At 39.3% G+C, this 12,579-nt stretch overlaps 1 protein-coding gene across 2 annotated transcripts in view; it reads left to right on the forward strand.

Annotated features, from left to right (window-relative positions):
* Nucleotides 1-12,579, forward strand: part of MED27 (mediator complex subunit 27) — a 94,795-nt gene that overhangs the window by 29,070 nt on the left and 53,146 nt on the right. For both annotated transcript variants that reach the window (XM_054848624.1, XM_054848625.1), the window contains exon 3: nt 7,236-7,366. In XM_054848624.1, coding sequence (XP_054704599.1) covers nt 7,236-7,366 — 131 coding nt within the window. The remainder of the gene's footprint in view (nt 1-7,235; nt 7,367-12,579) is intronic.

Consider the following 12,579-nt stretch of genomic DNA (forward strand, 5'->3'; position numbering starts at 1 on the left):
GTTTCCGTATGCTGGCAGAAAGACCCACAGCTAAGCTAATAGCTATTGTCTGACACTCAGCATGAATATTTGCTAGTCTAAATACATTGTGGATTTTAGTTATTGTGTGAGTGACCAAAGCTAAGGAAAGGCATTTAACAGAAGTTAAAATAATTAAATTTAATGAGGGGGGGGGGGGGAGCAACCTAGCAGCACAAGTGCCAGCCAGGGTCATTACTGCTACATTGCTTATCCACTAATGGATTTTCCTCCCATCTCTTCTTTGACTGTCTTTCCTTTGTCTTATGGTGCAACTGGACTAGTTGGGTTTACATAAGCTGTACCTTGTAGACATTTTATTGAAGAAGAGTATTCATTTCTTCATTTGTCTGAAAAATAGTTTGTTCGCTATAGTGGTAAAGCCCAACCACAGTGCTGCAAATCATGGCATGATGCTGGACAATTTGAAGAGTGTTTCTGTAGCTGATTCCACTCAGTTGCAAAGTACCTTCACATTTCTTACATAAGCACCTGAGCATCCCCTGTCACCAAGGCAGCAGCCCATTCTTTATACTGACATAGCTGCCACCTGAGCCCCGGACACCAAAGATTTAGTCTAGGGCTTTAGAAAAATACTAATTTTAGCATGAGAGTGGTGTCTTCAGTTCAAAGTTCTGGTGGCTATTTAAGGGAGCACAGCAGCACTGGGGGGAGATGCCAATTGTGTGCTCCTTCAGTCTTGAGTTTTAATGATGACTTTTCCCTGCTACAGAGTATTTGTCCTATGCAAAGATAATACCTTTGTCAAAAAGGAATGCAGATTTTCTGTCAAACACTGATCAAGTGCACTTCTTTGGTCTTTAGACTTTAATGAAATCCATTAAATGATCACACAAGTGTGAATATATCATGTAGAGTGACACTAAGACTGTTTCCATATTAGTGGACAACCTCTGTGCTCACTACTACCCTTGAGTTCAGGGTTACTTGACAATATTACTGTTTGTTAGTGCATGTGGTTTTATTTTGTCATTTAGATGCAGAACGTGATGTAATAATTTTACTCTGCTTTTTGTGATTTTGTTATGAGTCTGGGTTGTAGTTGCATATCCAATCAAATGCCAGTTCATTTAGTTATCTTTCAGGAAATAGTTATGTTCAAGCCCTTCAGAGCACCTGGAAGTATTTATACCTTAGCATAAAGTACAGTTATTCTTCTGAAGAGGTAAATCAGATAGTGTGTAGCCCCAGATTATGATTACTCTGCCTCTTTATCAATTTTGAATACTAGTTCTTTTTAAACCTCCAAGCCTGTGGGCTGTGTAGTGTCCTTTTGTGTTGATATTATCCAGAAAGCAAGAATATGTCACTGATGTAACTATTAAATGAATTCCAGAATACTTTAAAAAAAAAACAAAACAAACAACTGGAGGAGGAGTAGTGGCTTATGTAGAGACTTTGAACAGTGCAGCTAATTTTATTGGCAGCAGGGATGCAGATGCTGGAGTTTTGACCAATTCCTTGAAAAAGTGCCACCAGATTTGCTATCTCTGCATGGTAAAAAGCCAAAGACTTGCAGGCAGTATTGGAGTGAGGGAATATTGATGCAGTCATTCATCAGCAGAACTTCAGTGTTTTTGAAATAAAAGTATGAGAAGAACACACTTTAAGGCTGAAATCTGATACTAATTAAAGCAGTGCTCTCAGCAAAAACAGGAATTCAAAGACAATGGAATAAAAGGTAGTGAAGACAAGACGTTAAAAGAAACAGGGATATGTATCAATGCATTTCCTACTAGTGTTTCTTTTTATATATATATGTATGTAATATGTCTAAACTTGTTTTTCAACTCCCAAAGGAGTTGGAGGAGGAGAGGCCGAAGGGCAAGGCAAGATTGCCAGTGCAGGGCCGTGGGCAGGTAGATGTCCTCAGAATGCTCCGTATCTCCGGGTTTAGTGACCAGGGTGAGGCAGTGGCGCTCTGCATGTCAATGCAATGCAAATAAGAGCTGTTGCATACGGGAGGCTTTTCACAGAAGTGCGAGCTCATTAGTTTCACAGTTTACTCAAATCAGGGTGTTTCGGAAAAGATGCAATAACTTTTGTACAGGGATTTAAAAAAGAAAGGAATGAGGGTAGCCTTTGTTCCCACTCATGGATAGGTATTTGTTGCTTAAATATTCTTGTAAACTGGAAAGTGTTTGGGGGGCATAAATGCCTTAAAAAAAAAAAAAAAAAAAAAAGAACGAAATGTCCTAATTAAATTGCAAACCAGAACAAAGGCACAATGTCTAGCTTTACTATTAATTGAAAAGCCTGCAACCCGGTTCCACAAGAGGAAAACCAATGAGTAAATAAATTGGAGACTGCTCCTTTGTTTTGTTGATGCTGTTTTGGCCAAGCCAAGAATTCAGCTATCCTAAAATGATCAAACATTGGAGAAAAAGTGAATTTCCAAACTGGCCTCATTATGTGAGAGAAGCTTAAAAATATCAATTAAGGTAGTGTAATTTCTCTCTTGCCTACTTTAGTCTGCAGAGATGAAACTGTGGGAGTGTCCTGCTTGCTTGCTCATTGCTCTTTTCAAAAGAAAGACTAGAGTTTTATCATAATAGACGAATCCCTTGTTAGCTGCAAGGGAGAAATAATTTAATGATGAGGGGCAAAGTGCTGCGCATCTTAGAAGGAGGCAAATGTACGTGCGTTCACCAGTATTACTGTGAACTCAGAAAATTCCATGATGGGTAAGTATCTGTCAGCCAGTTCTGTAAAACTCCGTTTCTTGGAGAAATGGAAATAAATATTTTTTTATATTACCTATGTCTGAGAAAATGCTTTTCTGCTTAAATATGTGGTCTGTAACTATTTACATGAGAATGGAAAAATATCAAAACAGGGTAATGTGATCACAAAGAGAAGTCATTCTTCTGATTTCACTTTTTAAGCACCAACAGATTTTCCCTAAAAAGCTTTAAATAATGGTAATATGTAAAATTAACGTGCAACTGTGAGTTGACAAGATCAATTGTAAATTCTCCAAGTGATTGTGTGTGTTTTTTTTTCTTTTTTCCCCCTGATCCTTTACCTTCCTCCTACCCAACCACTTTTTGCAACTTTAAATGGCCTTGTAAGTAAGTGGAGTGTAATGACTTGTTTGGTCAGCAGTCAGCACATGCAAAATCTCCAGCCCATGAATTATGTAAACAAAAGACCTTTAGACCCAGCATGATTCTAATGATGAAGCTTTAACTTTAAAAAGTTTTAAATTAGCACTGTGTACATGTTTGTAGTTTCATAACATACACTGTAGAGTAATCCTATAGGCCAAAATACAATCTGTCACAATATGATCAGTACATTTCTGTTGAACAAAGGGGCCTTACTGCTTTGTTCTGGTTTAAGCCCTTTGGCTGTAGCAGATGTTCTGTGTCTGCTCCAAACCTTAAAAATCAGCTGCAAAAGACAGTGTGATCTTTTGCAGGGATGGAGGGGTTCATTTTTGTTTGTTTTGATTGTTTTAGGGGGTGCATTGCCTTGTTTCCGATAAGAAGAGAATCACCAGGGTAAAATAAATAAAAGATACTATGTGATTAACTTTTAGTTCTGAAAGCATTACTGTTTTTTTAAATCCAGTCTGTATTTCTCTGATACACATTCTCTGTTTAAATAAGCCATCATGTGAAAGCCAAAGACATCTTACGTGAATGAGGAACTTGCCCTCCTTACAGTTACAACTGTAGTGCTATCTCTATGTGTACAAGTCCTATCTCTGTTATGATGTGTTTCACTTTGTGAGGAAGATTGAGAGCTGTTATTATATGAATGTGGTTTTCATATACTCAGGAACACTGTGAAAATGTGAATTATGGCACCTGTAAAACGTTAGTGATAATTTTTTCTTCTAGATTATAGACCATGTTGCCATTAACATAGAAAAATAATGAATCTCAATAATAATGAAACTTTTAAAAATAATCCAAGTTCTGTTTTCATTTACCTTCAGGTAAAGCTTTTATATGTATCAAAGTGTTATTTTCAGTACTTTTCCTACATCCTTGAGAGCTAGAGTCTTTTGATTTTAAATTGTGGAATTCACACGTTACTTGGAACCACAGTTTTAAGAAAAATATCAGCTATCATGAGACTCGTTGTAAAACTGTACAAGTTGGCACTGGTGTATATTCTAGCTGCTAAGTGTTATAAATTGATTTTGTTGTTGTTGTTTTTTATTTCTTAGTTTTCTGAAATAGATTTTATGTTTCATCTGCATGTATTAGGGGAAAAAAGATCAATCTTGTTGAAATTTTATGGAGGAATATTTCGTTAGGAAGTAAAGAGCTTAGCTTCACATAAACCAGTTGGAATTCCCCAAAGCTGAGAGACATGGATGCTTGCTGTAATAAAGCCACTGAATGATGGGGAATTCCTTAGCGTCTGATAAAGAAATGATTTGCAATATTACCTAGTGCTGCACCAATACTCAAGTTCAGTGAGTATTTAGCATATTTTATGGATAAAGCTGTTGCTGTTTACCATTCTGCTGGTTTAAATGAGCACATTGACAAAAGCAGATGCAAGGTCATTGGGTATACACTTACAGAAGGTGCTTGTCTTTTGGCTGCGTTGGGTTGCAGGGTCTCTTAGAGCTCCATGGACCACCTCTCTGTAGACAGTAGTGGAAACAGTCGAAACAAAGGTTTGCGTCGCCCCAGATCTCATCTCCAGCAGTAGCTGTAAGCACATGCTTATGTTAGCACATATTATAAGCACACGTTCTCCCCAATGTTCTTCCAGCCATTGGCAGTCTCTGGCTCAAGGACTTCTTGAGCTAAATGTGGTTTCTGTGTCCCATGAGCTCATCTCAGCTTCCCTGCATGAGCCTTTTACCACCCATAATTTCCTCTGACAGTGCATTTCACGTAGGTTCCCTAAGGTGAGGATAATATGTTTGAAAATAGCGTTCTCTTGTTAGTAAGCAAAAATTTTGTGGGGGTTGGTATGTTTTTAGCTGAGATTTGCTGTCATGGCTGATGCTGGCAGAAAAAGGTGTTTATTTTGCAAGAGGAAAAGGGAACTGAATGGCACGTTTTTATCCATCAGGACCATTGAATCTCCTGGCTGTAGTTTTGATGCTAGAGGTACTGCTGTGGCACTATTTTCAGTCTTGTTTCTGTTCTGAGGAACAAATGATTAAGAAACAATTTCCCAGTTTCTTCAGTTAAGACCCCTCTGCCTGCAAAAAGGAATGCATTCTGTGCAATACAGTATGTGATACTTTAATAATGTATAAATCAAGTTGGACAGAAGCTGCCTGTCAGTTTTATTAACTTTGACCTTTTCTCCCATTATAAGGATGGTTTGGTAAATATTTAATGGCCCTTATAGATTTTGACAGTTGGATCTGCATTCCTGGGAGCAAAGGTAGATTCTAAAGAAATACTTATAATTAATAAAAATAGCTTAATCACTGAGAGTCAGTCTTCAAGGACAGAATTGTTTTGTAGAATATATTTATTTTTCATTCTTTTTTTTTATGCCTGACCACTAAATGTCAGACTAGCCGGGAGGTTATAAATTTTTTTTTAAAAGGTTGCATTTAAAATTCATCTATGATTAGCATCTGTGATTACCTCCATCTCCGAGCAGGTGTCCAAATGATGTTATTTACTTGAAATACCTGTCCACGTCGTTCTGCATAGTGAATATAAGTGAATGGCGTGAACAGCACAAAATGGCTGAAGGAGGGCTGCTTGTAATAAGATGCAAGAAGAAAAGGGAAAAGCATGTTCCTGGAGTCAGAGGGGTCTGCTGCCAGAGCTGTCTTTCCCTTTAATTCCCTGCATATTGCACTCACTGCAAATTCTGATAGTGAAGATTGAAAACTAAGCCCTTGACACTTTGAAACATTGCCTTTCAAACATGTACTGTCCATTGCTCTCATTGATTTTTTTTTTTTTTTTTCATTTCAGAAATCTGTCAGAGAAAAACAAATTTGAACAAAATTCATTGGTCTAAGCAGAGCTGTTGGGGCAATACAATCCCCCCCCTCCTTCCCCGGCCGAGCGTGATTCTCTTCCCATTAGGAATGCGATGTGTCTTCATGTTGTGCCACAGCCAAGATCACGTGTCAAAGCAGCCAAGTAAATCAGGAGCCTGTTAAAAAGCCTTATGGATGCTCTGAGCATTGACATTTGAGTCAAATTGGTTCACGGGATAGCTTCACTCATTTTAATAGCTATTTTTAAGTAGATCACTTTACCAAGCTTTCCCTTGTTTTCTGTCAGTACACTGCAGAATAGCATTGCCTAAGACCACTTTATTTTATGAACATTTGTAAGTCATAGTTTCCCAACTGTAACCTTTTTTTATATGCAGATCATGTGGTTAGAGTTGTTAACGTGTTAAACAGCTCACCTGTTTCAGAACAAGTCTTTAGACTGATGTGGAGACTAGAATGATGGATTGCATTTGTCTGACACTGAATCTTGAGTTTTCCCACCCCCTTGTCTTCAAAAATAGGGAACTAAGAATGTAAATTGAAAGTGCTTAGAGGTGAGCTTGTAACTTGTTGCACTTGAAACTGGTTTCAGGACAGACACAGCACTGTAGCTGTTCTTAAATCTGCAAGCAGTGGGAATGCATGCAAAATCTTGCGGATTCATGTTGTGTCCTTCATAAATTTGTCTTTCATTGGCAAGTAAAATAAAAGAGTAGAGGAGAAAGTTACTGAATGTGAATCTTTCTGTTACAATGCTGTGGAGACATGCTAGCAGGTATTTTGAAGGCTAGATTTTTCTTTACAGTGGCAGAAACTTCTTTGCGAATGTTTTGTGTTTTTATGTTTAAGAAAAAAAGATGAGTGTTATTTCTAAAAAGCTCGTTTATATAGTGAAAGGGTTGCATCTTTCTTCTTATCTTCTTCCAAAAAGTAAGAATGCTAGATCCCTTGAGAGGAGAAACTGTCTTAACTTTTAAAAGCAAGCCCAAGTTTCAGGAGAGTTAGGACTTGAGAGGAAGTCTTTGATTCATCATCATACTTGCCCTATAGCATAATTTCCTTGCAATACCTATTTCACAGCAGGCTTTTTTAATATGCTTTTTGTTCATATCATCTTCCATCCAAGCAATGTATATGAAACACCATACGTTAGCTTACTGCCTGGCTGTAATTTGAATCAGGTGGTACAGATAGTAGAAGTCTGACATAGAGTACTGCAGTGGTGTGTATTTTAATGTATGTGTTTTTTATTATCCAGTTGCAGTACCATGCTGGGCTAGCATCTGGCCTTTTGAATCAGCAGTCTTTGAAACGTTCAGCCAACCAGATGGGAGTATCTGCAAAACGCAGACCAAAAGCCCAGCCAACAACTCTTGTCTTACCTCCTCAGTAAGTAATGGAATATTTTGAAGGGTATGCATGGGGAGGGGGAGGTGGGGGTTAAACTTTTTGTGGTATTTTTTTTTAAATCATCATAATAGCAGCTTTGTATTTTTGTTTTATACAAGATGAATTCTTGTTGGACAGGTGGGGTACCCTATGGAAACAATATTTTGTTTCTTCTGTTTATGGAGACACTGTGACAACAGAAAAGTTGCAAGGACTCTTCTTTGTAGAGGGTCATAAAAGTTTTTGCAACACGAGATTGTCATTGAGGAATGATGTTCCCCTGATTAGTATGACTTGGAGCTTCAAGTAGGACTTTTCTGAAGGTCCTAAAAGGCTGAAGCCAAAAAGTCTTTGGTGTGAGTACTTTCTTGACAAACGTCTGTTCTGAGTCCATCTGTTCACCATATGTTAATTTTGCATTGGAGCTAAACCTTTTACAGGTGACAAGCAATTATGAGGACACTTAGAAACTGTTTGAGGACACAGAGTATCAACACTTTAGGCAGTCTGTGTACTGATGCCAGAAACACAGAGATATCCACAACTAAGCTTATAAATTAATAAACTGCTTAAAATATTTAGTTACATATAAGAAAATGATTATTATGTAGAAAATGAAGTGCTAAGCAATTATTCATTGTACTGAGCATCCTTGTAGTTTGTGGAAACTGCCTGCTTTTTTTCACAGAACAAGAGTCACTGATGTATAAACACTATACTACTAAAAACTTCATACTTGTGATAATAAAAGTCCCTGTTGTCACCAGAGTCCACAGGCCTAAGTTGATGAGGAATCAAAGGAAGTTTAGAGATTTTTCCTTATATGAAATAAGGAAAAAAATCAGAGTCAACAGAGCTTTTCCGTTGTATATTAACTTTAAAGGGCTGCTAATTCAAGAATCCATGAAATGTTCTTTTTTTTTTTACCGACTTCAGATGAAGAAGAATGGTTAGAAAGGCAGCTCTAGCAGAACTATAGGTTTGAAAACCAGATGTCGTTTCTCTCTTATCTGTGAAGGAACAGGGGAATATCATGACAAACTGGCTAATTAGTTTTCTTCCTTTGTTGGGGTATCATGTTTATCCAGAGCTTGAAATGTGTGGTGGGTTGACCCTGGCTGGAGGCCAGGTGTCCCCCAAAGCTACTTTGTCACTGTCGTCCTCAGCTGGGCAGGGGAGAGAATATATAACCAAAGGCTCGTGGGTCAAGACAAGGACAAGGCGAGATCACTCACCAATTACCATCATAGGCAAAACAGACTTGACTTGGGGAAAAATAATTTATTACCAATCAAACCAGAGTAGAATAATGAGAAATAAAATTAAATCTTAAAACACCTTCCCTTTACCCTCCCTTCTTCCCGGGTGCAACTTCATTCCCGACTCCTGCCAGGGGCATCTTCTCCCCCTCCTTTTTCACTGGCCTTGGTGTCTGCAGTGTTGTTCTTCTCACGTATTCTGACTCCCTTCTCTGCTTGCAAATTGCTCTTAGTGTTGCACAGGTTTCTTCCCCTTCTTAAATACGTGATTCCAGAGGCGCTATCACTGTTGCTGATGGGCTCGGCCTTGGCCAGTGGCAGGTCCATCTTGGGGCCGGCTGGCATTGGCTCTGTCGGACATGGGGGAAGCTTCTAGCAGCTTCTTGCAGAGGCCACCCCTGTAGCCCCCTCGCTATCAAATCCTTGCCACGCAAACCCAATACAAGATGGACTATCCAAGAAGTCTATAAACTAGAGTACTGTGATACCAGTTGTCACAGTTTTTATTCAGACATCTTAAAATATTGTGGTGTTTTGGTTTTTTTCTTTAATCATGGCTTCTCTGGTTACTAGAAATACATATAGCGAGAGAGAAGGAGCTGGCTTCTATTTTTGCATAGAAAAGTCTGTACTTAAACGGTTCACAGAATCATAGAATATTAGGTTGGAAGGTACCTCAGGGATCATCTGGTCCAACCTTTCTGGGCAAAAGCTCCGTCTAGACAAAAGCACAGTCTAGGCAAGATGGCCCAGCCAAATCTTAAAAGTGTCTAATTTTGGGTAAAAAAATTGCAGCTGTATAAATCCTAATATGAGGTATGTCATATACACACTTAAAAGTATGTCTGTTTATCTGCAGGAGATTTTTCCTTCAGTGGTGCGTTTACCTAGAATTTGCAGAGAATGAAATTTTAGTGTGGTAACTAAACTTTAGCTAGTAGTTGAATTTTACCACTTCCAGCATTATTCACAGGGAAACTATCTTTATGCTGAGCTGGCCCTTTACCTGTCCCTCCTTTCCTCCTCTCTGGCTTCTCTTTGACCTTTCCATATTTGTCCTTATTTGCTATCTTGGGTGTGTCTTAAGAAGAGAATAATAGTTATTTTAAGTCAAATCAAATACCTGTTGAGCTCTATATCATGTCTTAACACAGGGCAGAAGCGGATTATGAAAAGACTTATGAAAATAGGCTTATGAAAAGTATTTTTTTGAAGAAGTATAACAAATGGATATTAATATCTTGATTTTGCTGTAGTTTCATGCAAATAATGATGAATCATGATGTGATTTTTTTTTTTTCCCTTCATTCTCTATAAAATGCAAAGGAAGAAGACATCCAGGTGCAAAACTACAGATCTCCTTGAAAGGGCATACTGCATACTAATTTTCCCATGGCAATTCAGGGAAATTTTTTTAGCTTTATTGATTAGTCAGGGAAGGGGTAACTATTTCTTTGTCTTTTTGCTTTGATGTATGCTATTAAAATTAAGTTCAGTGACAAGTCTTTGGGCTGAGTAACAATCTGCTATGAGTCAAGTATATATTAAGTGTTGTTCAGAGCAACTATATTCTCTAGAGCTTTTCTTAAACAGAAGTAGTTAAAACCAGCTACATGCCAAAATGTCATTTTAGGATAGCAGGTTGGAGCAAATAGCAACACTGCAGTAATCCTTTCCAGCCAGCAAAGGCATGCAGAAAACACTGCTCGGGAGGTAACATAAGCGATAATTTGGACAAAGACTCTTCTAAAAGCAAGTTTATTTTTATGCAGATTTTGCATATGGATAACTTGATATTAAACATGTCTTAATTTGAGTTAAAGGTACTATTCGGAGCATGTTAGAGATCATGTTACTGATCTTTTTGTTTTTAACTTATATTCCTGTTCCTTGAAGAAACTGCATGGGTAACTTTTCCAATTGCACATTACATTCTTAATGACAATGATGCAAGCTGAGCAATTATCTGGTAAATCCATGTCTTTGGTCTTTACTGTTATGGTGAGACTTGGGTTTTATTCCACAGACTAAATGTGTCCGAATGGTGTCCCTTCTCAAAAAGGTGGTGATACAAAACCTGATTCTTGTACTCTGTCGACTCATTGTTTACTTGAGTCCTTAGTCTCTCTCCCTGCTCTGCATTTTCTTCTCCTTTCCTCTCCAAAATGGTGCTTTTTAAAAAAAAAAAAAAAAAAAAAAAAAAAAGGCAAACAAAACACAAAACCTCTCAGCAGGTATTGAAGGCTCAGCCATCTCTTCTTACCTTAGGCTCACAGAAGGAGCTGGAGAAAGGGTTTCACTAATGGCAAAGCTGATTCTTGGTGGGCCCACTTATTTTCCCTTGCCAGCCTTAGGCCATCTTTTGATGTGCTCTGGTTTGGAGGCGAGAAGCTGTAGTTTTTCACTAGTAGATATCTGAAACAGCATTAGTAATTTTGAATCAAAAAGATATTTTTAAAAATGGAAGGACTCGGTCCTATGCGACCACTACCAGGAAAATTTTCATTTTCTCACTGTTTTCATTATCTGAGGTCTTCTAAGGGTGCTGAAGAGTTTTGAAGACCTTTAGCTGTTCACTTTTGCTTTTCAGTATCGGTTTTCACTGGCTCTGCAAGTGCAGAAAGGAATACTAGATTGCTCTGCGTTTCATTTCTATCCAAATGTATCTGTATGAGAAAATGACTCACTGCTGGCTTCTTTCTCTCCCTGCTTTGTCCCTCCTTCTGTCTTCTATTAACAAGACATCTCCCTGTACTTGCTAATAGATGCATTCCCTCACATGCTTCTCATCTGGCTGCTGGTTCCCTCCTTCTGTTAAACAATCTCAAAGCAGTGTTTGCTGAAGTGCTGAAAGCTGTCAGCTCCTTCCAAGTGACTAGGAAAGCATGCAACCCTTCTGAAAACCAAGATGGCTGCTTCTGGTTTGAAATAAATACAATAAGAAATGATAGCTCTTAGTTTTTTCTTTCCTCTTGGAATATAGTAATTGATACAATTATTCTCGTATTATTTTGCTTGGTGCCATGTCTCAAAAGCAAATTCCCAGTTATGAAGTCGACTCCATGACCCTGTGGAAGCAGAGTGCTGCACCCCAAAGAGTCTAGGGTGGCTGAGAGCACTGAGCCCACGGAGGTAGTCTCTGCCAGCGGACCACTCTGCTGAGAGCCAAACAGACTCTGGTATGTCACTATCTAGCTGAAAAATGACAGCAGTGAGTCACTGTGCGATGAAGAGGATGAAAGAAAAGAGGAAGTATAGGATGGTTCCTGCAGTTATATTCATTGGCACACACAAGAGGGTCAGTTAGTTTTCATAGAATCATAGAATGGTTTGGGTTGGAAGCGACCTTAAAGATCATCTAGTTCCAACCCCCCTGCCGTGGGCAGGGACACCCTCCACTAGACCAGGATGCCCAAAGCCTCATCCAACCTGGTCTTAAACACTTCCAGGGATGGGGCATCCACAGCCTCTCTGGGCAACCTGTTCCAGTGCCTCACCACTATAACAGTAAAGAATTTCTTCCTAACATCCAATCTGAATCGACCCTCCTTCAGCTTAAACCCATTACCCCTTGTCCTGTCACTCCAGTCCCTGATAAACAGTCCCTGACCATCTTTCCTGTAGGCCCCTTCAGGTACTGGTGAGCTGCAATTAGATCTCCCTGGAGCCTTCTTTTCTCCAGGCTGAACGATCCCAACTCAGCCTGTCCTCATAGGAGAGGTGCTCCAGCCCTCTGATCAGCTTCGTGGCCCTCCTCTGGACTCTCTCCAACAGCTCGATGTCTCCCTGTACTGGGGCCCCCAGAGCTGGACGCAGTCAATACTCCAGGTGGGGTCTCACCAGAGTGGAGCAGAGGGGCAGGATCACCTCCCTCGACCTGCTGGTCACGCTGCTGGGGATGCAGCCCAGGACACGGTTGGCTTTCTGGGCTGCAAGTGCACACTGCCTGGCTTA

Source organism: Grus americana, chromosome 20 (assembly GCF_028858705.1).
Source record: "Grus americana isolate bGruAme1 chromosome 20, bGruAme1.mat, whole genome shotgun sequence".
Taxonomy (NCBI): Eukaryota; Metazoa; Chordata; class Aves; order Gruiformes; family Gruidae; genus Grus; species Grus americana.